At 38.5% G+C, this 27,591-nt stretch overlaps 1 protein-coding gene across 1 annotated transcript; it reads right to left on the reverse strand.

The window, feature by feature from the left end:
• Positions 1-2,620: 2,620 nt before the first annotated feature.
• Positions 2,621-27,591, reverse strand: LOC116071424 (UDP-glucuronosyltransferase 2B31-like). Its single transcript, XM_031342922.1, has 6 exons — positions 26,859-27,591; positions 24,962-25,110; positions 22,106-22,237; positions 7,063-7,150; positions 6,068-6,287; positions 2,621-4,313 (listed from the first exon to the last, which is right to left on the reverse strand). The coding sequence occupies exons 1-6, from the start codon at positions 27,580-27,582 to the stop codon at positions 4,034-4,036; spliced, it is 1,593 nt and encodes a 530-aa protein (XP_031198782.1). The 5' UTR covers positions 27,583-27,591; the 3' UTR covers positions 2,621-4,033.

A 27,591-nucleotide genomic window follows, 5' to 3' on the forward strand; every position in this document is an offset into this window, starting at 1 on the left:
CTGCTTACTGGCCCTGGCATTCCCCTACACTGGGGCATAGAACCTTCACAGGGCCAAGGACCTCTCCTTCCTTTGATGACTGACTTGGCCATTCTCTGCTATACATATGCTGCTGGAGCCATTCGTCCCACCATGTGTACTCTCTGGTTGGTGGTTTAGTCCCTGGGAGCTCTGAGGGTACTAGTTAGTTCGTATTGTTGTTCATGCTAAGGGGCTGCAAACCCTTCAGCTCCTTTGGATCCTTTCTCTAGCTCCTCCATTGGGGACCCTGTAGTCAGGGTGGAGGGGTCTCAGGAAGAGTTTGGCTGAGACAGGTTTATTTGAGCACTCAGACTTTCTAAATAGCATATAATGTTGACTACTAGGTTAACTATAATAGTAGTTGTCAGAACATAAAGACATTTTCAAGCTATACAGGATACATAAGATTAATGTCCAAGAATAAATGCGTCCTGTCAAGTTTATATGTTTTATTGACTTCTAAGAAATACAGAGAAATACAAGGAGGCCTGAATTCCTCACTGCCTGAGCGAATGCCTCAGCTTCTCAGGAACTTGAAGGCAGAGTAACTCCAGAGACCTGGACTCTGACATGTAAACCTATGAAGAGTGCCTCTCAAGGTAGCTAGACCAGGCCAACTCCATGAGGTGTGTGATAGACTATCAAAAGGGGAAAGGAACTGATGATTAATTTCTCAGAATCATGATTGGGAGGCTGGTTCTCTAAAAGGCAACAGAGGAAGAAATAATGGTTATCCTGGTTTGGACTAAGAATGACAGTGAGTTTGTATAGGGTAGAAGTGGCATAGGAAGAGTTGCTAGGAAGTGGGCAGATCAAGTCGAGAATACTCTGAAATGTCCTTAATGGATCAGGGCTGAGCTAGGTAGTCTACCTGAATGCAAACCAAATGTGTTGCATATGTGGAGTCCAGATATAGAGCGCTTCTGCAGGAATATGAGAATTCACAAAAGAGTGATTATGGGCTAGGAGAAATGGCTGAAATAGGCCATAAGGATAACTAGAGGGAAGTACTTGTCTTTAAAAGCTTTAAAAAATGATGTGTGTGTGTGTGTGTGTGTGTATGCATGCACACGTGCATGCATTTGTATGTATTTTTGTACTTAGCGTAGCATTCTTCAGGAGAGTAGGGTAAAATGTGGGATTACTAAGATACAATCCACAAACCACATGAAACTCAAGAAGAAGGAAGACCAAAGTGTGGATACTTCGATCTTTCTTAGAAAGGGGAACAAAATACCCATGGAAAGAGTTACAGAGACAAAGTGTAGAGCAGAGACTGAAAGAATGACAATCCAGAGACTGCTCCACCTGGGAATCCTTCCCATATACAATCAACAAACCCAGACACTATTGTGGATGCCAGCAAGTGCTTGATGACAGGAGCCTGACATAGCTTTCTCCTGAGAGGCTCTGACAGTGCCTGACAAATACAGAAGCGGATGCTCACAGCCATCCATTGGATTGAGCACAGGGTTCCCAATGAAGGAGCTAGAGAAAGGACCCAAAGAGCTGAAGAGGTTTGCAGCCCCATATGCAACAACAATGTTCAACTAACCAGTATCCCCAGAGCTCCCAGGGACTAAACCACCGACCAAAGAATACACATGGTGGGACTAATGGCTCCAGTTGCATATGTAGCAGAGGATGACTTAGTCGGTCATTAATGGGAGGAGAGGCCCTTGGTCCTTTGAAGGCTCTATGCCCCAGAGTAGGAGAATTCCAGGGCCAGGAGAGGGTGGATTGGTGAGGAGGGGGAGGGGAGGGAATAGGTGATTTTGTTCAGAGGGGAAACCAGGAAAGGGGAGAACATTTGAAATGTAAATAAAGAAAATATCTAATTTAAAAAAAAAGAAATATTAAAGAACACTAAAGGAAAAAGAAAATATAAAAACTATTTTAAAAATAGCTCTTATTCAGTTTTGGGTTTTAAAATAAAGAAATCTATGCTTTGAAGCCAAACTTTAAAAAAAAATGTGGGATTACATGATCTTGTTACTTCATGTCATCCCAGGGATTGATCTCATGTGATTAGAGCTGGTGGAATGTGCCATTGTCAGCTTGTTTATCCTGCTTTCATGACATTTTTTATAATTATATATTATACATACAATATAATATAATTATTGATTCACGATGTATACTATAGATATAATTATATAATTACAGACATTTTATTTTATAATTATAGATTACGGATTAATAATTATTATCTCTCTCATTCTCTCTGTGAATGTGGGTCCATATATGTTATGTCTGTGTATGTTATATGTGTGACTTTGAGAGAGTGTTGTGTGGTGTGTGTAGCAATGCATCTGAGTACAGAAGGCAGAAGGGGCCTAGTGTCTTACCTGCTTTCTCATACTCTATCAAATTCACTTGAGAAAGGATGTATCACTGAACCTGAACTTTGCCACTTCTCTTAGGCTCTACTTAAAGCCTAAATTATTTTCTCCACTTCTATTTACCCTCTTCCCCCAGAACTTATGGTGTAGTCATTTCTAATCACGCTTTGCTTTCACACATGATGGAAATTTTATCCCAGTTCTCATTCTGGCAGAGCAAGCACTCTTAATCAGTCGGCCATTTGGAGCCATCATTATAATTTCAAAACATTTATTTCTTATAGAAATATTGAAGTCACAGCATGAATATAAAGAGCATAGGTAAAGTACATTCTGTTTTGTAAAAAGGGACACACATACACACATCCTTCGCTTGTGTGAAAACAACTTATTTAGAGTCTTTTTTCTGTGTTATCAAAATATAAATTGAAATATTACATCTGCTTCCAAAGGCTAATTATGAAAATGAAGGAATCTCATTATTCTTTGTAAAGGGTTGAATGGAAATAGAATTAATATCATAAAACCAAAACTTGTCTTTAATCTTTAATTTAATTTTATTTTTATGTGGGCTTCCTGTGCATGTGTCTCTGCAATGCCAAGAGAGGCCAGAAGAGGATAAAAGATCCCATGGTAACACGAGTTACTGCTGGTCCTAAATCATCATATGGGTGGTGGGAACGGAATATGGGTTCTCTAGAAGAAGAGCTAGTTAGTAACTGCTGAGCCATCTCCCCAGCCACAAGTCCAATCTTGGTAGGTCCTTTAAGGTAGAGGTCATTCTGATACTTACTGTCCCACATGAGACTCTGCAAAAGTACAAGTCTCCTGAAGACAAATGTTGGATTACAGGTTTCACCCAGCTCCAATCCTGAATGTGTTACCTAGATATTCATCCTGTAAAGTCTGCAATAAATAAAGTTAAAGCTTGTTCAATACTTGCAAAACTATGTAGAAATTGTGGGCTTCTTACTCATGGTGTATCCACAAACAAACTGTGAGTCATAAGTGCTGTGTTGTCTATGTGTATGTATGTGTTTCTATGTGTATTTAAAGCCTGTGTACATGTGTATAATTACATGCTTGTGCTAATGAATTTGTGAGTGGGGCACACCTATGCTATGGCACACATGTTCGGATGTCAAGGCATAGCTTTCAGTGTTAATGTCCCTTCCACATTCTATGAGGCAGGCTATTTCTTGTTGAAAACCAGGCTAGTTGGCCTGAGAACTTCAGGTAATCCCCCTGGTTGTATTTCACATGTCTTGGTTTTCTTATACTAGAGTTATAGATGTTACTCGATATGAATTTTATATGAGGTCCTCAAAAATCAAGGAGGAAGTCTTGCCTGACAAGTGATTAGACCATGGAGCCAACCAACTCTTCAGCCATAACATTCTTTGCTATGTTGCAGAAGTGAACTTGTAAAACTTTATGCGTATTCATGTTGACTCTGTTGATGTTTCTGTGTCTCCCTTTCAATTTTATCTTTGGCCGAAATACTACTAATTCCAAAAGAACTACTAAATCTCTGGGAGAACAAATCATCTTCTGACTTGATAAGTAATTATTGAAAAACTACCCTGTCACAGGATGAAGGGCCCTACCATCATTGCCTCTCTTACTGCGATGCACTGGAGACGTCCATGCATCAGTCTTCCCCAGCTCAGCTAGTCCCCTTTCTTCTTCCTTCCAGCTTTAGTCAACTTCTGACAACAGAAGAGGCAACACTTTGTGAGGATGAACACCACAGTCAGCACACAGGCCAGCAGGAACCCGATCACATCCAGGGAGTGGTACTGGACCCAGCTGAGGTCATGGGCTGCCACACGAAGGTGCTTGGCTCCTTTGTGACGCATGACAAACTCAATCCAGAAGACTGCTCGGTCCAGGGGCTTCACTGGCTGATCGTGGTGGATTCTTGATAACTGCATGGCATTCTCCTTGTAGCTAAAGACACCAACATTGTAAACCTATTAATTTCTTAGTGCATATAGCCCATGATTATTTCAGGGAAAGTATCATGAGACTCTATAAATTCAGTAGTAGAATATAAAGTGCAGTGTGGATTTGGTTGAGGTACATTTGAAAATTTGCATGTTGGATGACATTTTCAGAGGAATTCTTTCCAAATGGGAAATGGGAAACAAATTTTCAGTAGAGGATATGTTTGAGAGGTGTTCTAAGCACTGAAAATGAGGTAGTTCAATGTCATTTGAAGATGATTGCATTGATGACCTTGCGATGAAACAGTGTGAAATCTCTTTGAAATTACTGTAAAAATCAGTATTAATAGTTAAAAATTGGAAACTGAAGAGAAATGAATGGAATGCAGCTATTTGGTAATTTGCCTAGAATTCTCAAGGGCCTGAATTCAACACATAGTGTTTACAGAGACACAAGCACAATAATGACAAATAAGCAGAGGAAATGGAATTCATCAAACCCATCTTTTTCCTGCTTATATATTCAAATTGTGTTTGTGAGTGCCTCTGAGGCATTGGCATGACTCATGTAGTATGTGTGGAGGTCAGAGGAAAATTTGTGGTATCTGTTCTCTGATTTTAGAATGTACAACCAGATTGACATCAAGATGTCAGACTGACCAATGACATCAGGGGGTGGAATTATTATTATCATAGACAAATACTGCAGTACAATTTAATACAGCAACTAAAAATAAACATGGATTTGCTGAACATATTGGAAACAGAATTACCCCAGCCTTCCCTACAATAAGAATCTCTTTAAAATAAGAGTAAACAACATATCAAAAGATACATTAATGTCCATGGTTTATGAAGCTCTAGTCATGATAGGTAGAGGAAGTGACTGAGATGCACATTGTTGGATGATGGATGAGGTAAATGTGGCATGAAAACATCGTTGAATATTTATTTAACCATTATAAAAATTTAAATCCTTTCTTTAAACCTTAAGGGTCTATACTAAATCACATAAACTATGCACTAAAGAAAAACACTTCACTTTCTCACTCTTATGCAGATATTAGCAGAGCTGGTTGTATAGAGGTATAGGGCTAGCCATAGGTAATTGGTGTCTAGGAATGAGAGAGTGAGTGGGGATAGAGAGGTCAGCTAATATATGCATCCAGCCACTGTGTAGCAGGATTATTTTGTATAGAAAGTGAGTGACTGAATTACAAGTTATATATCCTATTGTAATTAGAGGATATTTGAAGGGGTGACTTTTAGCATTGATTAAAAATGACATTATAAATGTTTAAAAAGCTGGAAATCCTAAGTATTCATATTTGGTAATTATATATAATATATCTATATATCCATTTATATGCATAATTATTCTACTTTGGGCAATAAGTGAAGATTATTTAAACAAAGAATAAGAGTTTTAGAAATTTTGGGTCATTGAATTGAAATATTTTATATATGTTTAACTTCATTATCCTGTTTCTTTATTTGATCCCATTTGTGGAAATTGTATCCTTTCATTTAGCGAGAGAAGAAAATTCCCAGCATCAAAGTATACTAAACTAACTTCTCATGTAATAAGCCATGGGTGTAGATTGCAGTCTAAATTGACAGTTAAAGCCTTTTTCACAGTGTGTATTTATTTTACTGTTGTTGTTTTCACCATCAGACTAAAGATCAGAGGAAAGCTAGTATTGCCTTTGAGGGACCCTATCTTGACTAGTGGTAATTTCACAAAAGCACAGTACTCACGAAGGGTCATTAGTGACTGTCTTCAGTGCAGTGAGCAAGTCTGTACTGGACATTGTGAGAAAGTCCAGTCTAACAGCTGCTCCTTTGCTCTTCAAGCGAACAATATTGTCATATTGGTCTCCAAACAAAGGAATGCCAACCACAGGAATCCCATGGTAGATCGCCTCGTAGATGCCATTGGTGCCACCATGAGTTACAAAAGCTCTGGTTTTGGGATGACCTAGCATGAGGGGATGTGAAGGGGAAGTATTAACCATAAGTCTGAGAAAGAAATTGAGAGGCAGAGAATAAAGGCAAGATTCAGTAAAATGTACTCTAAATAACTTTCCCATAACTAAGTGATTTTACTGTTCCTATGAAGTTTTAGGGCAAGGAGCCCTGCAAGTCCATAGAGTTTTAAGTGAAGGTCATGTATAGGAGAGACAGTGGAGAAGTAGAATAACTTCGTGTAATGGACAAAAAAGGCAGCGATCCTTCCAAGTGGAGCAAAGAGTATGTGCAATCTTGGGCTACGGTCCAGGCAAATATGTTCTCATAAAGAAACAGTGGAGTTTCTGGCCCTGATGGATTTTGTCAAGCAGTAGGGTTTGTGTGCTCATTGTAAAGGAATCAGATGGAGCACACTTCATTACATGGGGTACCATTTCTCTATGTGGAATTTTGAAGTGAGCCTTGTAAATGAAGAGTCAGTTATGGAAAAATGCCACTTCACTTGGCATTTGAAATTACTCTGTAGTAGGGGAAAGGGTAGATGTAACCTTCTAGAAATAGGAAGTAGAGAGAAACATGAAGAAGTCACTTAAATAATACGTGAAAACTAAGCACAGCAAAAATCAAAATGGTTTCTCCACATCTTGAAAGTTATCAGAAACAGTCATTCAGTTCTTTTTGCATTGTTATCAGGTTTGTATCACATTTGTCATAAATGCATTAGTGCTGACTTTTACCTTCCTGACTGGCCACTCCTCATGTTGCAGCTGTGTCCTGATGCTTACCTAGAAGGTCATTCTGGGGGATCCATTTGTATAGACGAGTGTTAGAGCCCAAAGTTTCTGGCTTCTTGCCTTCAAATCTCCACAGAACCTATTAAGGTGAAGTTAGCTTTTTATTTTTTTGGGCAAATGTCAAGTTACTTATGCTAGAATTCATAAGAGATTAAGAAATAATGGAGATGGAAGCTCATTGTGTAGGAGCCAGGCCCGAGGATGATTGATAGGGACCATGAGGAACTAGTACAGCAAGGATGCAAATGTGCTTCACACTTCTACATTTATTCTTGTTCTCATCCAAGTTTCAGCATGCTACCTTAACAGTTAATCAACTTCAACTTAGCCAAAGTTAGGTTCATGGATGTCAAGCAGAAGGAATTAAGAAATGTATTATTATAATATCAGTTAAACATTCTACCAAAGTTACAAATATATACCTTGATTTAGTTTTTCTAATATATATTTATGACAGTTTTTTATTTTCCAAGTTTACTATAGCTATTTGTCACTGGTATTTGAATTAGTTTAATTATAATAACTGTTATTTCTTAGATTACTCTCTTGTCTATTGTGATACTAAGTCCATGATCACCTAAAGAACATGGCCCAATGTCTTCCATATTTCAAAACTAACAGGCACAGTTCCACAGGTAGATATGGGGTTAATAGATCTCAATCTATCTATTATAGAGGAATTTTAAGGCAGAAAACATTACTGCTCAGGTGAGGGATCATCATATTGCATGAGCTGTGTGATCTGACTGGTATACAAACACACACTTAGTACATACCTTTAAGGAAAAATTAGATTGTGGAAGGAAGCAGCCATGTTTGGCAGGGACATCTAATTGAGGGGAAGATAAAATGGCAATTCAGAAAGTTTTTATAGAATGAGTCAGAGATAGGATACACTCAACTTTCAGGAGAACAGCATAGGAAAGAGCTATGCTGTTTTAAGAAGGAAGCTATTTAATTAAAGATGGAGAGGAAAAGAGGAGGATTGAGAGAGGGACTGGGGGAGGAGAAACCATAATCTGAATATATTGCATTAAAAATCTCTTTTCAAAGAAGCAAAATAGGAAAGAGAAAAAAATATGTAAATTAAAAAATGGAATTTGTGATTTTCTCTCCAGTGATTGTCTAAGGTGGGACCAGCCAAGAGCATACAGGCCACAAAAGTGGCAGCGCAGCTGAGATTGGATCCTACCTGCCTCCATTTGCACCCAGGAGGTGGGACTGTTCTGTAGCCCTCTTTGCACAGGTCTTGCCAGGAGAGAGCTGGACTCCTAGGAGTGCTGACACAGGCTTACAGACCCACAGGAGGAACAAGCTCCAGCCAGAGATAATAAGAACATCTAACACCAGAGATTACCAGATGATGAAGGACAAACGCAAGAATTTTACTAACAGAAATCAAGACTACTTGGCATCATCAGAACCCAGTTCTCCCACCATAGCAAATCCTGGGCACACCATCACACCAGAAAAGCAAGATTCAGACCTAAAATCACTTCTCATGATGATGATACAGGACTTTAAGAAGGACACAAATAACTCCCTCAAAGAAATGCAGGAGAACACAGGTAAACAGCTAGAAGCCCTTAAAAGAAAATACAAAACCCCTAAAAGAACTATAGGAAAACACAATCAAACAAGTGAAGGAAATGAACAAAACCATCCAGGATCTAAAAATGGAAATAAAAACAATAAAGAAATCTCAAATGGAGACAAAACCTGGAGATGGAAAGCCTAGGAAAGAGATCAGGAGTCATAGATGCCAGCAGTACTAACAGAATACAAGAAATAGAAGAGAGAATCTCAGGGGCAGAAGATACCATAGAAAACATTGCCACAACAGTCAAAGAAAATCCAAAAAGCAAAATGCTCCTAACCCAAAACATCCAGGAAATCTAGGACAGAATGAGAAGACCAAACCTAAGGATAATAGGTATAGAAGAAAATGAAGACTTCTAACTTAAAGGACCAGTAAATATCTTCAACAAAATTATAAAGGAAAACTTCCATAACCTAAAGAAAGAAATAACTATGAACATATAAGAAGCCAATAGAACTCCAAATAGACTGGACCAGAAGAGAAATTTCCCTAGTCACATAATAATCAAAACACCAAATGCACTAAACAAAGAAAGAATTTTAAAAGCAGTAAGGGAAAAAGGTTAAGTAACATAAAGGCAGGCCTATCAGAATTACACCAGAGACTATGAAAGCTAGAAGATCTTGGGCAGATGTCACACAGACCCAAAGAGAACAGAAATGCCATTCCAGGCTACCATACCCAGCAAAACTCTCAATTATCATAGATGGCGAAAGCAAGATATTTCATGACGAAACCAAATTTACAATATCTTTCCACAAATCCAGCCATACAAAGGATAAAAAGTGGAATACTCCAACACAAAAAGGGAAACTACACCCTATTAAAAGCAAGAAAGTAATCTTTCAACAAAGCTAAAAGAAGATAGCTACATAAACAGAATTCCAACTCTAAGAACAAAATTAACAGAAAGTTACAGTTACTTTTCTTTAATATCTCTTAATAAGATGGACTCAATTTCCCAATAAAAAGATAAAGACTAACAGACTGTATACGCAAACAGGACCCCACATTTTGCTGCATAATGGAAACCTACCTCAGTGACAAAGACAGATACTACCTCAGAGTGAAAGGCTGGAAAACAATTTTCCAAGCAAATGGTCCCAAGAAACAAGCTGGAGTAGCCATTCTAATATCGAATAAAATCAACTTTCAACCTAACGTTATCAAAAAAGATAAGGAGGGACAGTTCATCAAAGGTAAAATCTAACAAGATGAACTCTCACTTCTGAACATCTATGCTCCAAATGCAAGGGCATCCACATCCATAAAAGAAACTTTACTAAAGCTCAAAGCACACATCACTCCCCACACAATAATAGTGGGAGACTTCAACACCTCACTCTCTGCAATGGACTGATCATGGAAAGAGAAACTAAACAGAGACACAGTGAAACTAATATAAGTTATGAAACAAATGGATTTAACAGATATCTATAGAACATTTTATCCGACAACAAAGAGATATACCTTCTTTTCAGCACCCCATGGTACCTTTTCCAAAACTGACTATAGAATCAGTCACAAAACAGGCCTCAAAAGGTACAAGAAGATTGATATAATCCCATGCACCCTATCAGATCAGCACAGGCTAAGGCTGGTTCTCAATAACAACATAAACAATAGAAAGCCCACATACATGTGGAAGCTGAACAACACTCTACTCAATGATAACTTGGTCAAGGAAGAAATAAAGAAAGAAATTAAAGACTTTTTAGGGTTTAATGAAAATGAATCCACAATGAAAGCATTTCTAAGAGGAAAACTCATAGCTCTGAGTGTCTCCACAAAGAAAGTGGAGAGAGGATACATTAGCAGTTTGACAGCCAATCTGAAAATTATAGAACAAAAACAAGCAAATTCACCCAAGAGGAGTAGACAGCAACAAATAACCAAACTCAGGGCTGAAATCAACCAAGTGGAAACATAAGAACTATATAAAGAATCAACCAAATCAGGAATTTTTTTTTTGAGAAAATCAACAAAATAGATAAACCCTTAGCCAGATAAAAGGGCACAGAGACAGCATCCTAATTAACAAAATCAGAAATGAAAAAGGAGACATAACAACAGACACTGAGGAAATCCAAAAAAATCATGAGGTCCTACTACAAAAGCCTATGCTCAGCAAAACTGGAAAACTTGGATGAAATGGACAATTTTCTAGACAGATACTAGGTACCAAAGTTAAATCAAGATCAGATAAATGATCTAAACAGTTCCATATCCCCTAAAGAAATAGAAAGTCATTAATAGTCTCCCAACCAAAAAAGCCTAGGACTAGATGGGTGTAGAACAGAGTTCTATCAGACTTTCAAAGAAGACCTAATACCAATACTCCTCAAACTATTCCACAAAATAGAAACAGAAGGTACTCTACCCAATTCGTTCTATAAAGCCACAATTACACTGATACTTAAACCACACAAAGACCCAACAAGAAATAGAACTTCAGACCAATTTATCTTATGAATATTGATGCAAAAATACTCAATAAAGTCCTTGAAAACTGAAATCCAATAACACATTAAAAAGATCATCCATCATGATCAAGTAGGCTTCATCCTAGGGATGCAGGAATGGTTCAATATATGGAAATCCATGATTATAATCCAATATATAAACAAACTCAAAGAAAAAACTCATTAGATGCTGAGAAAGCATTTGACAAAATCCAATACCCTTTCATGATAAAAGTCTTGGAAAGATCAGGAATTCAAGGCCCATACTTAAACATAGTAAAAGCAATATATAGCAAACAAGTAGCCAACATCAAACTAAATGGAGAGAAACTTAAAGCAATCCCACTAAAATCAGGGACTAGACAAGGCTGCCCACTCTCTCCCTACCTATTCAATATTGTACTTGATGTCCTAGTCAGAGCAATTAGACAACAAAAAGAGATCAAAGGGATACAAATTGGAAAAGAAGAAGTCAAATTATCACTATTTGCTGATGATATGATAGTATGCCTAAGTGATCCCAAAAATTCCACCAGAGAGCTCCTAAACCTGATAAACAACTTCAGCAAAATTGCTGGATATAAAATTAACTCAAACAGATCAGTGGCCTTCCCTACACAAAGGATAAACAGGCTGAGAAATAAATTAGGGAAACAATACCCTTCACAATAGTCACAGATAATATAAAATACCTTGGTGTGACTCTAACTAAGCAAGTGAAAGATCTGTATGATCTGAAGAAAGAAATGGAAGAAGATCTCAGAAGATTGAAAGATCTCTCAAGCTCATGGATAGGCAGGATTAACATAGTAAAACTGGCCATCTTGCCTAAAGCAATCTACAAATTCAATGCAATCCTCATCAAAATTCCGACTCAACATTTCACAGAGTTAGAAAGAACAATTTGTAAATTCATTTGAAATAACAAAAAACTTAGGATAGCAAAAACTATTCTCAACAATAAAAGAACTTCTGGTGGAATCACCATCCCTGACCTTAAGCTGTAGTACAGAGCAATTGGGATAGAAACTGCATGGTATTGGTACAGTGACAGGCAGGAAGATCAATGCAATAGAATTGAAGACCCAGAAATGAACCCACACACCTATGGTCACTTGGTCTTTGACAAAGAAGCTAAAACCATCCAGTGGAAAAAAGATAGATAGCATTTTCAACAGATGGTGCTGGCTCAACTGGCAGTTAGCATGTAGAACCATGCAAATTGATCCATTCTTATATCATTGTACAAAGCTCAAGTCCAAGTGGATCAAGGACCTCCACATAAAACCAGATACACTGAAACTAAAAGAAAAGAAAGTGGAGAAGTAGCTTGAGCACATGGGCACAGGGGAGAATACCAATAACTTATGCTCTAAGACTAAGAATTGATAAATGGGACCTCACAAAATTGCAAATCTTTTGTAAGGCAAAGGACACTGTCAATAGGACAAAATGGCAACCAACAGAAATCAAGAAGTTAGACTCCAGAGGAACCAAGTAACCCTATTAAAAAATGGGATACAGAGCTAAAAAAATTTTTTTCAACAAAGGAATACCGAATTGCTGAGAAGCACCTGAAGAAATGTTCAACATCCTTAGTCATCAGGGAAATGCAAACCTAAACAACCCTGAGATTACACCTTATACCAGTCAGACTGCATAAGACCAAAAACTCAGGTGACAGCAGAGGCTGGTGAGGTTGTGGAGAAAGAGGAACTCTCCTTCATTGCTGGTGGGATTGCAAGCTGGTACAACCACTCTGGACATCAGTTTGGCAGTTCCTCTGGAAATTGGACATAATTCTACCAGAGGACTCAGCTATACCACCCCTTGGCATATACCCAGGAGTACAGACAGGTAAATCAATGCAATAGAATTGAAGACCCAGAAATGAACTCACACACCTATGGTCACTTGGTCTTTGACAAAGAAGCTAAAACCATCCAGTGGAAAAAAGATAACATTTCAACAGATGGTGCTGGCTCAACTGGCAGTTACCATGTAGAACAATGCAAATTGATCTATTCTTATATCACTGTACAAAGCTCAAGTCCAAGCAGATCAAGGACCTCCACATATGCTCCAGCATTCAATTAGGACACATGCTCCATTTTATTCATAGCAGCCTTATTTATAATAGCCAGAAGCTGGAAATAGCCCAGATGTCCCTCAACAGAGGAATGGTATTTTTACACAATGGAATACTACTCAACTACTAAAATGATGAATTTATGAAATTCTTATGCAAATGACTGGATCTGGAGGATATCATCCTGAGTGAGGTAACCCAATCACAAAAAAACACACATGGTATGCACTCACTGATAAGTGGGTATTAGGCCAGAAGCTCTGAATACCTAAGATATAATCCACAAATCTCATGAAACTTAAGAAGGAAGACCAAAGTGTGGATACTTTGTTCCTTCTTAGAAGGAGGAACAAAATAACCATGGACGGAGTTATAGAGACAAAGTATAGAACAGAGACTAGAGACTGAAGGAATGACAATCCAGAGATTGCCCCACTTGAGGATCCATCCCATAATACAGTCACCTAACCCAGACCCTATTGTGGATGCCAACAAGTTCTTGCTGACAGGAGCCTGATATAGCTGTCTCCTGAGAGGCTCTACCAGTACCTGCCAAATACAGAAGTGGATGCTTACAGCCATCCATTGGACTGAGCACAGGGTCCCAAATGAAGGAGCTAGAGAAAGAACCCAAGGAGCTGAAGAGGTTTGCAGCTCCATATGCAACAACAACATGAACTAATTAGTACTCCCAGAGCTCCCAGGGACTAAATCATCAACCAAAGAGTACACATGGTAGGACTCATGGCTCCAGTTGCATATGTAGCAGAGGATGGCCTAGTTGATCAGTGGGAGGAGAGGCTCTTGGTCCTGTGAAGGTTCTATGTCCCAGTGTAGGGAAATGCTAGGGCCAGGAAGTGGGAGAGGGTGGGTTGGTGAGCAGGGGGAGATGTGGAGGGAATAGGGTTTTTTTTGAGGGGAAACCAGGAAAGGGGAGAACATTTGAAATGTAAATAAAGAAAATATATAATAAAAAATGGAGTTTGTATGATGGTAACATATTCATTTGTATTTGTATCAGAAGCTATTTAAAGGCAAAGGAAGGACATATAATATGTAAATTGTGAGTCAGTACAGTGAGTGCATTGCGGTAGAGTTGAGTTCCTTCAGTTGATTGCAGGTCAACAGAGACAGCTGAAAACAGAGAATAAGGAGCTAGAATGTGACATCAATTTATCAAGTGAGTCTGAGATCAAGCATAGCAATTCAGTGTGAATCAAAGAGAAGTCAAATTTAATCAGTCATCTTGGAGAGGAGTTTGAACCAGAGCAGCTGACTTGAAAAAACCAGGCAGATTTCAGAAAGAACTAGGAAGTTTGAGCTTATTCAGCAGTAAGCCTCTGAGATGAGAAATACAAGTAGCAAATAAAAGATATTTTTCTAACCTTTATTTTGTGTTAGCAAGTGACTCATACTTATACAGGCCCCGTTTCAAGGTAGGTTGTCACATTTGTCCAAGATTACAAATGAACATGATCAGCCTTGGGCAGAGCTGGCCCTCCAGAACCCCTCTAACATCCAGAGAGTCAGCTTGACTCCAAGTAGCTCAGACTACAACCTTGGTCACAGGTGAGGTACCCCCCTGCCCCAATACCTGACTTATCAGGTCAGGGCTCCCATGGTGCCCATCTTCCTTCTGACCCATAACTTGGCTGGGGCAGAGCTATTGCTCCAGACCCCTCCCACAGTCTATGACAGCTTGACTCTCAGGAGCTCCGATACAATCAGGGTCACAGGTGAAACAGCCTTGCCAAATACCTGATCTAACTGGGACCCCCATTGGTGCCAGCAGAGGTGGACCCTATTTGCCTTACCCTATCAGAGACACAATTTGCTTTGAGCCCAAAACTCAGCTGAGGGCAGATCAAGCACTTCAGTCCCCCTCCCATATCCAGAGACAGTTCGACTCCAAACAGTTCTGTCACAAGGCTCACAGGCTCACAGGTGGGCCAAATCCAGTCAGAGATAGCAAGGCCAGTTAATACCTGAGATAATGAGATGGTGAGAGGCAAGCCCAAGAACATATGCAATAGAAACCAGTGCTACTTGGCACCATTAGAATCCAGTTGTTCTACCATAACAAGCCCTGGATACCTTAACACACCTGAAAAGCAAAATTCCAACAAAATCCCATCTAATGAAAATCATAGATTACCTTAAGGACTACATAAATAATTACTTTAAAGAAATATAGGAGTACACATGTAAACAGATAGAAGCCCTTAAGGAGGAAACATAGAAATCTCTTAAGGAAACACAGGAAAACATAAGCAAATAGGTGAAGGAATTGAACAACACTGTCTAGGATCTAAAAATGTAAATAGAAAAATAAAGAAAACACAAATGGAGACCAACCTGGAGATGGAAAACCTAGAAAAGAGATCAGGTGTTACAGATGCAAGCATCACCAACAGAATACAAGAAGTAGAAGAGAGAATCTTAGGCATAGAAGATACCTTAGAAGATAATGACACAACAATCAAAGAAAATACAAAGTGCAAAAAGCTCCTAACCCAAAATATCCAGGAAATCCCTGACACAATGAAAAGACCAACCCTAAAAACAACCTTGCTCACAGGTTTTGATTGCTAAAAACAATAGCAATCAAAGAGACAGAATATTCCCAATTCAAAGGGCAAGGAAACATCTTCAACAAAATCATAGAAGAAAATTTCCCTAACCTAAAGAAAGAGATGAACACAAATATACAAGAAGCCTACAGAACACCAAATAGATTTGAACAGAAAAGAAAATCTCTTTGCATAATAATCAAAACATTAAATACACAGAATAAAGAAAGAAAATTAAAAATGGCAAGGGAGAAAGGCCAAGTAACATATAAAGGCAGACCTATCAGAATTATACCAGACTTCTAAATAGAGACTCTAAAAGCCAGAAGATCTTGAACATACAGACCCTAAGAGAACACAAATGCCAGCCTAGGCTACTATACCCAGCAAAACCCTCAGTTACCATAGATATAGAAACCAACATATTCCATAACAAAATGAAATTTAAGCAATGTATTTCCACTAATCCATACCTACAGAGGATAATAGAAGGAAAACTCCAACACAAAGAGGGAGACTACACCCACAAAAATCCAAGAAATTAACCATCTCACAACAAACTCAAAAGAAGACAATCATATAAACATAATACCACCACTAACAACAAAAATAAAAGGAACCAACAATCATTGGTCTTTAATATCGCTCAATATCAATGGACTCAATTCCCCAATAAAAGACATAGGCAATAAAATGGATATATTAACAGGACCCAACATTTTGTTGCACACAAGAAACACACATCAGTGACAAAGACAGACACTACCTCAGACTAAAAGACCTGAAAAAAAATCTTTCTAAGCAAATGGTCCTAAGACCCACCTGGAGTATGTAGCAGAATTTTCCCTGTTCAATCACTTTAAATATTAATACAACAAGAAGCCTGTTATTGGACAGGGAAAAGGGAGACAGAGCAAAACATTGCAGAGATGGAGACAGAGGAGACAGGAGGAAGAAGGAAGGAAGATGGAGCAGAAGGACCATGATCCAGATTCCATGTGGCTTTAAATAGCCACTGGTAGCTATAATTATCATAAAGGATAGACTAATTGTGATTACTTGTCTAATCTAGGTGGGCAGCTTGTGTCATTATCAATTGGCTCTGATATTATTGTGAGGGCATCTTGTGAATTGAGAATTATTGATATATAAATCTGATTGATATACTATAAGCTTCAAGAGTTTTGATTTACTGGGTTACTAGAATGTGGGACCACTGACCACAGGGGGTTTATGGCTGAGAAGGCTCTGAGGCAAGTGAATCGGAGCTGGGAAGACTGCAATCAGTTCCTGCATGGGGCTAGCCGTGGAGGCAGTGGGGTTGGCAGGGCAGAGAGTAGCCGGGTATATCATGGGAACTTGCCATTCTTTTTATCATTTCTAGCAACAATAGTAGCTGTTCTAATATTCAATAAAATAGACTTTTTTACCAAAAGTTATCAAAAGAAATGGGGAAGGACACTTCATACTTATGGAAGTAAAAATCCATCAAGATGAACTCTCAGTTCTGAAGATCTATGCCCCAAATACTAGGGAACCTACATTTGTAAAAGAAACATTATTAAAGCTCAAAGCACATGTTGATTTTCACATAATAATAGTGGGAAACTTCAACACCCCACTCTCACCAATGGGCAGTTCATGGAAACAGAAACTAAACAGAGACATAATAAAACTAGAAGAAGTTATGAACCAAGTGGATTTAACAGTTATCTATAGAACATTTCACCCAAAAACAAAAGAAATACCTTCTTCTCAGCATCTCATGGTACCTTCTACAAAACTACCATATAAATTGTCACAAAATAAATCTCAATAGATACAGGAAGATTGAAATAATACCATGCAGCTATCAGATTACCACAGACTAAGGCTCATCTTTAATAACAACAAAAACAACAGTAAGCCCACATATACATGGAAATTGAATAACTTAGTACTTAATGATAACTTGCTCATGGAAGAAATAAAGAAAGAAATCAAAGAATTTCTAGAATTTAACAAAAATGAAGGCATAGCATACCCAAAATTATGGAACACAATGAAAGCAGTGCTAAGAGGAAAATTCATAGCACTGAATAACTTCATAGAGAAGTTGGAGAGAACTCCTGGGCATATACCCAGAAGATGCTTTAACATGTAATAAGGGCCCATGCTCTACCATGTTCATAGCAGCCTTATTTATAATAGCCAGAAACTGGAAACAACCCAGATGTCCCTCAACAGAGGAATGGATACAGAAACTGTGGTACATCTACACAATGGAGTACTACTCAGCTATAAAAAACAATGAATTTATGAAATTCTTAGGGAAATGGATGGATCTGGAGAATATCATCCTGAATGAGGTAACCCAATCACAAAAGAACACACATGGTATGCACTCTCTGATAAGTGTTATTAGCCCAGAAGTTCAGAATACTAGAAGTACAATCCACAAACCACAAGAAACTCAAGAAGAAGGAAGACCAAAATGTGGACACTTCATTCCTTCTTAAAAGGGGGAACAAAATACCCACGGAAGGAGTTGCAGAGACTAACTATGGAGCAGAGATTGAAGGAAGGGCACTCCAGCCTGATATAGCTGTTTCCTGAGAGGCTCTGACAGTATCTGACTAATACAGAAGTAGAGGCTCACAGCCATCCATTGAACTGAGTACAGGGTCTCCAATGAAGGAGTTAAAGAAAGGACTGAAGGAGCCGAAGGGTTTGCAGCCCCTTAGCATGAACAACAATATGAACTAACTAGTACCCTCAGAGCTCCCAGGGACTAAACTACTAACCAAGGAGTACACATGGTGGGACTGATGGCTCTGGCAGCATGTGTATAGTAGAGGATGGCCAAGTCGGTTATCAATGGGAGGAGAGGCCCTTGGCCCTGTGAAGGATCTATGTCTCAGTGTAGGGAAATGCCAGGGCCAGTAAGTGGGAGAGGGTGGGGTGTTGAGCAGGGGGAGGGGAGAGAGAACAGGGGTTTGTTCTTGTTGTTGTTTTTTGTTTTTTGTTTTTTGAGTGGAAACTGGGAAAGGAGAAATCATATGACATGTAAATAAAGAAAATATCTAACATAATCATAAAAAAAGAGAAGTTGGAGAGATCCTACAGTAGCAACTTAACAGCACATCTGAAAGTTCTAGAACAGAAAGAAGCAAACACACACAAGAGTAGTAGAGGGTAGGAAATAATCCAACTCAGAGCTGAAATCAACCATTTAGAAACAAAGAGAATGATACAAAGAGAATGATCAACAAAACTAAGAGCTGGTTCTTTGAGAAAATCAACAAGATACATAAACCCTTAGCCAAACTATCTAAAGGACTCTCTGATACACCTTTGAAATTAACAAAATTAGAGAAGAAAAGGGAATCATAACAACAGAAACTGAGGAAATTAAAAAAAAATCATCAGATCCTATTACAAAAGCTTATATTCAAACAAAACTGGAAAATCTAGATGAAATGGATCATTTTCTAGACAGATACTAGGTACCAAAGTTAAATCAAGACCAGATAAACTATCTGAACTGTTTCATAACCCCTAAGGAAATAGAAGCAATCATTAAAAGTCTCCCAATCAAGAAAAGCTCAGGGCCAAATGGTTTTCATGCAGAACTCTATCAGACCTTCAAAGAAGATCTAATACCAATACTCCTCAAACTATTCCATAAAATAGAAACAGAAGGAACACTATCCAATTCTTTCTATGAAGCCACAGTTACACTGTTACCTAAACCACAAAAAGGCTCAACAAAGAAAGAGAACTTCAGACCAATTTTCCTCATGAATATTGATGCAAAAATACTCAAAAAATTCTTGCAAACCAGATCTAAGAACACATCAAATCCATCATTCACCACAATCAAGTATGCTTCATCCCAGGGGTGCAGGGGTGGCTTAATATATGGTAATTCACCAATGTAATCCACTATATAAACAACTCAAAGAAATTACATTTTCACCTCAGTAGATGCTGAAAAAGCATTTGACAAAATCCAAAATCTCTTCATGTTAAAAGTCTTGAAAAGATCAGAAATTCATGCCCATTCCTAAACATAATAAAAGCGATGTATAGCAAACCTTCAGTCACCATCAAACTAAATGGAGAGAAACTTGTCAATCCTACTAAAATCAGGGACAAGATCAGGCTGCCCACTCTCCCCTTATTTATTCAATATAGTACTCAAAGTTCTAGCCAGAGCAATTAGACAACAAAAGAAGGTCAAAGGGATACAAATTGGAAAGGAAGAAGTCAAGCTATCACTATTTTGGATACATCAATCCCAGTTAAAAGGGCTAACAAAATAATCACGAGAGGTAGAGAGCTGGTTGGGAGAGGGGAGGAGGAGGAAAAAGGGGGACAGAATCAGTTATAGGAAGAGATAAGAGAGAAGTCTTGTGCCAGGAGAATGAATAGAAATAAGTAACAGTGGGGTGGGGAAGGCTGGGAAACTTGCAGAACCACTAGATAGTCCCAGACGCCAGGGACTTGAGAGTCTCCCTGGACCCAGTGTGAATAACATCCTGAAATACCCAACAGCAGGGAGATAGAACCTGAAGAGACTACCTCTAGCAGATAGACACGACCCCAGTGGAGGCATGGGGCCACCCACCCTGCTAAAAATTTTTAACCCAGAATTGTCCCTGTCTAAAGAATAGGCAGGGACAAAAATGGAGGAGAGTTTGAAGGAAAAGCCACCCAGAGACCGTCCCAGCATGCATTGTGCAGATATCAAACCCGGACACTATTGCTGATGCCAAGACGGACTTGCACACGCATTCTGCAGATATCAAACCCGGACACTATTGCTGATGCCAAGACGAACTTGCAGACAGGAGCCTGGTTTGGCTGTTCTCTGAGAGGCTTTTCTAGCACCTAACACAGGTGCAGATACTCATAGCCAACCATTGGACTGACCCCAAGGACCCCAATGGAAGAGTTAGGGGAAGGGATGAAGGAGCTGAAGGGGATTGCAACCCTATGAGAAGAACAACAGAATCAATTACCAGGATCCCTCAGAGCTCCCAGGGACTAAGCCATCAACACAGGAGTACACACGGCTCCAGCTGCTTATGTAGCAGAGGATGGCTTCATCTGGCATCAGTGGGAAGCAGGCTCTTGTTCCTGTGGAGGCTTGATGCCCCAGAGAAGAGAATGCTAGAGGGGTGAGACAGGAGTGGGTGGCTATAGGAGCATCCTCTTAGAGGCAAAAAGGAAGAGGATATGGGGTAAGGGAGATGTAACAGGGAAGTGGGACATCATTTGAGATGTAAATAAATGGAATGATTAATTAAAAATAAAAAACAAATAAATGATTAAGCAAAACAAAACAAAACAAAACAAAAAACTCCCAAATGAACATGAACCTACAATACAACTCCATTTTAAAAATTTACTTTTTTCCTTTTTTCTCTTTTTGTTTCTTTGAAAAGAAATTTTTCATGCAATATGTTCTTATTATGGGCTCTCCCCTGCAAGTCCTCTTTAGATACTGCTTTACTTCCCTCTCTTTCCATCCAAATCCGCATTCTTTCTTCTCTATTTATTTAGAAATTACAGGCATCTAAATAATAATAATAGCAATAATAATAGCAATAATAATATGATTAAAGAATAACTAATAAACTAGAATAGCACAATTCTCATTTTGAAGATAAGGAATTAAAATTTTATTTCTGTGTAAGTTAGGGAGTTTGTATGTGTGTGTGTCTAAGTGCGTGCATGCACATATGCATGGGAAATGTGTATTGGTGCCAGAGTCTGATGCCACAAGAGTGCTTTGGATCCCATGGTATGAAGCTATAGGCAGGAATGAGCTGCCAGACACAGGGGCTCAGAAGTAAGTTCAGGTCCTCTAGATGAGGAATACAGGCTCTTAAAGAAAAGCCACATGTCTGGACAGACAACGACTTATTTTGAGAGATAGTTCATTGTTCCTGGGGCAATGCAGTTACTGGTTACAACTGAATAGCGGTCTGAATACATTGTAGTGTGTAGAGACTTCTCAGTTATCTTCCAAAGAAATAGAAGTTACAAAGCAGATTTTTGTACCTGCCTATAATACCTCCCTAACACGAAATTCACAAACACTTGCTAAGTGTTTTTCTTACTGAACCAATGTTAGAAAAATGTTATTAATCAAAAATATTATCTACTAGTTGACATTTATCCTTTGTAGTTCTGTGTCTTAAGTGACATCAGAGATAAGCTAGAGCTATCAGGAAACTTTAGTTTCACACAAGAGGAATCTGCAAGCAGACCAAGAAGAGCTTATGACCATCTCAGTGAGCATGTATCACCGAGACACGTAACCCACCTTCTGTGGAATCTGGGCAAGGCCTGCTGCAATCACATTGGCCCTTTCTTCTGTTAGGCTACCCACCATGGACCCCAGGGAAAACACCACAACACCATGTTCTCCAGAAGACTGGACGAAGTCTTCTATGTCCTGTTAAGGAAATATCAGACCATTACAAAGAGCAGCAGAACCAAACAGCCTGCGTGGAACAGATACTTACATCAAAGGGAAGAAACTGAGGAATCTCAGAAGTGACCAGAATAGCAGGTCCTTTAAAACTATTCACATGCATATATAAGATGTATACTTGTAACCAGTTGTACACAGGTTACATTTCTCATAGTCATCCAAATAGCCCTGGGTTATTTTCATCTTGAAAAACAAGTGTTTTAGAAATTAAATCCAAAGTTCTCCTCCCTCCTTGTCCCTTTGGCTACTAAACATCCACTTTCTCTTTCTATAATTTCAACTAATGTACACAGTTTACATGAGATTTTCTTATTTTCTTTTTTCCCTGTATACTAGCTCAGTTAATTTAGTGTACTGTTATTAAGGTCATGCCATGCATCTTTGTATCATAGATTTTAAAGGTTTGGATATTTCTTTGTATTTGTACACACACTCATACACACACACACACACACACACACACACACTATATATATATATATATATATATATATATATATATATACACACACTATATATATGTCCACACACACACTCATACATATAGTGTATTATAATGTATATATAATATATGTATATATAATGTATTTGTAAATATGCAATGTATAGATAAATGCATGCAGATGTACATAAATATGTAAACTTGTAAATATATACATATATAAGCATGCATATATTTATATACATTTATTCATCAACATTTCTAGTGATATCTAGGTTGCTTCTCCCTTTCTTAGTTACTGTTCTAAGTAATATATAAGCATACATGCATATTTATATATATTTATTTGTCAACATTTTTAGTGATATCTAAGTTTGTTCCCTCTTCTGTAGCTACTGTTCTAATACTGGGAAGAAACAGCATAATTAAAGCAACCTATAAAAGAAAGTATTTAATTGGAGGCTTGCTTCCAGTTTTAGGGGTTTAATCTACTAACTTATTGTTGGTTAGCACCATGGGAGGCAGGCAGGCAGGCAGGCAGGCAGGCGTGTCACTGGAATAAAAGCCCAGATCTCAACCTAATCCATATGTTGCAGACAGAGAGACAGAGATCAGGCATGGCTTAAGCTTTTGAAACCTCAAAGTCCTTCTTCAGTGACACATTTCCTCCAACAATGCCACTTGTCCTAATCCTTCTTAAATAGTTCACCATCTGGGAACCAGCTACTCACATCTGAGCCTACGGAGCCATTCTCATGTAAATGACTCTCCCTTGAGGAAGAGTGATGTTATCATCCTTGCATTACTGTCTCATTGAGAGCCTTCATTCGATTCCCCTACATGCATGCTCAAGAATGGAATTCATGGACCTTAAATCTATTTTTAATTTTCTTAGGAATGGTCCATTCTCATGCACTTAATAAGTTCATGAAATTTGTTTTCATTTTTCTTGGAGTATTAAATCAAGGTAAATAGTATATTCACTCAAATGACTATCAGTTCTTTAATTTGAAAATGCATCATAATATTCTTTTAGCTGTTCTGAAATACACAATGAATTTTAAAGTGTAGATATTTTTGCACTCCTGATATACTTTGTCAAATATGTATTGAACTGCACAGAAGTATGTGAATGTCTAATAGTATGAAGCAGTCCCTTTAGAGGAACAATTCCCACCACAAAGAAGAAAAAGAATCAAAAGTTATTGACTGTGGTTGAAAATTTGTTTCTGCAACATCAGTCTCCATCATTTCCAATTACCATGCATAGACCTCCCTCTGGCCCCTCTCTTCTGTTTCCCTGCAGCAGCACTGGGCATGTTGGACCAACTCTCCCCTACTGACCTCTGCCTCAGCACACCCTTCATGCCCTCACTCTGCACCTCCCTCTCCTGTTGGTATTGCCATCCCCTTGCTGTAAAGACAGAGTCTCCTGTTAACACTGCTGGCCTCACAGAACTTAGAAATCTTTCCTTTTAGGAGTTCTCAGTAACTGTATACATCCCAATTATATTTTAAAGCAGGCATGTCATCTTTTACATACTATCATGTGACATAACATAGTTATGTCCTTGTATAACTAAAGGAGGGTTCTCCAGAGACATCTCTTCCTAGAGTAGAAAAAAGTTTCACTTTCTTTGCAGCATGAAGAGTTAAAATCACATCACATTTCTTTGTGATGTGCTCTGTACTTGTAGAGTGGATATAAAATTCATTTATAGACATTATCTTAGAGCAGCTTTAGAGACCAGGGAGATACTGAGCTTTGTTAAATGAGAAAAACTATGTGCCTTATCTTGACTCCTCTTTTACTGCCTGACAACTTGGCCTTCCCTCACTGTAACATTTACACTGTTCTGTTTCTTCAACACAGTGAAATTTCAAAATAAAACTGTTGGTGTTTCTGGGTAAGCCTGTGCACACTCTGTTTCTCTGTGTGCTCTCTGTGTGCTTAGTTCTGGGTTGGATCTGTTAGATATCTGTGTGGTCTGCTCGAATCACTGATATCTCTGTGTTGACTAGTAAGTAGTCTAACTGTCCCTGTCCTCAGAAGTCCACAGGGTCCATAAAGGAAATGCAGACTCTTGTGATGGAGCAGATACAGGCCTTTCTGCTGGCTCTTGTCTTTACCTAAGTTCCTGTGATGTCCTGAGTGGGACACACAGATTCTGAAGGAACAAAATATAACCACTCTTGTTGCTAATGCAAGGCAAACAGAAGCCAGAAAATGGGAATATATTTACCTTAGGCAGGGGCTTGGCAGGTCTGCAGTGGAGTCCACCCACAAAATCAAAATTTGGTAAGACAGGATGAGGAAATTCCAAATCCCAGTAGGTCCTAATGAGCCATATGTCTGCCTTTGCCATAGTCTCTGAGAGTGTCGTGGGTCTTCCTGAGGAGGAGTCAGAGCAGCGAAGACATAAGATGTGACAAAATGTCAGGTGAACATGACTATGCCAGGTAGCCTTCTGGAAGCATGTTTGATTATGCAGCCAGAGATGTTTACAAGTGTGTGACTTTGGTATATGTGTGTGTGTGTTGGAAAACTTGTAATACGTATGTATCTCATACTTATGCTTAGCGATATATAAAGTTATTGCGGGAGTCATTGTGAGTAGGCACCACCTTGGAAATTCATGATCACTAAATATTGAGATATGCCATTGAAATACAATCAAATGCCATTATCTAGGAATCCTAACTCAGGGAAACACCTTTCTCTTTAACTCTAGATGGAATATGTCCCATGTAGCAGCTGGAACCTTGATGTGTGCTCCTATAAATGAACTGAGAATTTTGTGCTGTCTGGATTTGAGATAGTTGGGTGCAGCCTAGAGTGGTTCCTAAGTCCCTAATGTAGCCACAGTAGATCCTGAATGCTAGATCCTCTTCCTCCTCACCCTAACTGCAGAGATGGAAGGTGTGTGCACCCAAGTCCAGTGTAAACATTTAAGGGGATCTGTTTCAGTATTTCATTGATACATGGTATTACTATGTAACCCTGGTTGCCCTCAAAGAGAAATTTTGATTATGCCTGAGTTCTTTGATTTTGTTCTTGATTCATGAATGATCATGTAATAATTTGGCTTGTATAGATCTGTTTACAGATAACATGTATATAGTCCTTAAAATATGGATAGAAATATGTATGTTCATTAAGAATATTTTAAACACTGTAAGTAATATCCAATATGTCTACATTTCAAGATTAGATATTTGAAACACAATTTCAACCCACTCTAATAGATAAAATTAGATTCCCCCACGTTTTGCATTCACATATTTTCTATGTATGGAGCAGAGATAGCATATTCACAGCTGTGTAGACGTTTAGTAGGTTAAAGTGGAAGATCTTTCAAACCATAAATGAGAAAATTAATTTATATAAAAAGTCCTCCTTAGTTTGTAGCTAGAAAGATGATATATATGCATATATACATATATATGTGCACATATATATTTATATGGTAGAAGCATGTATAATCCTCAGTGTATTTTATAAGTCATGAAGACTTTGACTTTGTTTAAAGCATATGTTTTAGAGGCTGGGGTAATACATTAGGAAGGTAAAGGTGTTGCAAGCTAAATACTTGAGTTCAATCCCTATACAAGCCTAAACACCTGAATTGATCCCAAGAATATACATAGAGGTAGAAATAAAAACTCTTCAAAATTTAATCTGGTGTCCACATAAGCAACACAGAGCACCGTCCCCCTCTCCCATGACACAAGTGAGCATGTGCATATACATGATAATAATAGCAATGAAGGCAATAAAATGACAAAGATAGTAACGACAATGGAGGCACCAGTCAGGTAAAAGTGCTGCTTTAAAATATGAGGGAAAATGTCTTGTGCTTACATAGTTTCTTAGAGAAATAATCAAAATTTGTTATGTGGGTGTGTGCCTTCCTGAAGTGTGGCTGACAATTCATAGACAAAGTTTTGCAACTGACACTGGAATACAAACTTCTCTACAATACTTGAATCTGACAGATAATTTTCTAGGTTTTCCATCATTTTATTTAGGAGAGATAAGTCACTCCTCTGTCAATCTTGTTCTTTGATGACACAATGACATGTCCTCCAATGACACAGCAAATTGAGAACGTGACAATCTCAACTGAACAGGGCACTTACCTAATACTTCACTGTAAAGCTGATTCCACTTCTTCTCATTAAATGATTGGAACCAAAAATCAAAACATAGCACATAGATGACATTTCTCACCCTCTCCATGAAAGTCATTCTGTCGCTCAATTCTGTCATAACAGCAGGCACATAGGAAGGAGGCAGTGGGAGTCCTCCACTGTACTTTTCATAAGTGGAGCCAGGAAAGAAGCGGAGACTGTACACAAGAGGTATATTGAGGATCTCAGCCAGCAGGTCACCACAGGGTATGAAAGGATCTGCCAGAATGACATCATACCTTGATTTTTGTAGCTTTGTCATGAGTTCTTCGTTAAAAACTACATCTTTACAGAGACTCTCAAAAAAATCTGAATCTATCCAAACAAGTTCTTGAAACATTAAGAAGTATCCCCAAAATGACTGCTTTGGCAGCTCATAAATATATTTTCTGAGTGATTCCCAGAAAATTTCCTCTAACTCAGATAAGGAGTATGTTGTAGAATAAGTCTCGAATTCAATAGCAGATGCATTGTCAACCTCATAAGATAAAGATGCTGAAGGTTTCAGAACCACCACTTCATGACCCTTCTTCAGAAGCTCATCTAGGATTGTCCTTAAGTTGAGCCAATGGCTGAACTCCATTGGCCACACCAGCACCTTCCCACCAGTCCCAGATCCAAAGAAGCCACTCAGCAGGAGCAGGAACAGGGCTACTCTCGTTTTCACAGGCATCTTGGTTAA

Source organism: Mastomys coucha, unplaced genomic scaffold (assembly GCF_008632895.1).
Source record: "Mastomys coucha isolate ucsf_1 unplaced genomic scaffold, UCSF_Mcou_1 pScaffold22, whole genome shotgun sequence".
Classification (NCBI taxonomy): Eukaryota; Metazoa; Chordata; class Mammalia; order Rodentia; family Muridae; genus Mastomys; species Mastomys coucha.

Coding starts and splice junctions, on each gene's coding strand:
- LOC116071424 (XM_031342922.1), bottom strand. CDS start 27,582: ATGCCTGTGAAAACGAGAGTAGCCCTGTTCCTGCTCCTGCTGAGTGGC. Junction 25,111..26,858: donor GCTTTACAGTGAAGTATTAG/GTAAGTGCCCTG, acceptor ACTCCTCCTCAG/GAAGACCCACGACACTCTCA. Junction 22,238..24,961: donor CTGCCAAGCCCCTGCCTAAG/GTAAATATATTC, acceptor TTTCCTTAACAG/GACATAGAAGACTTCGTCCA.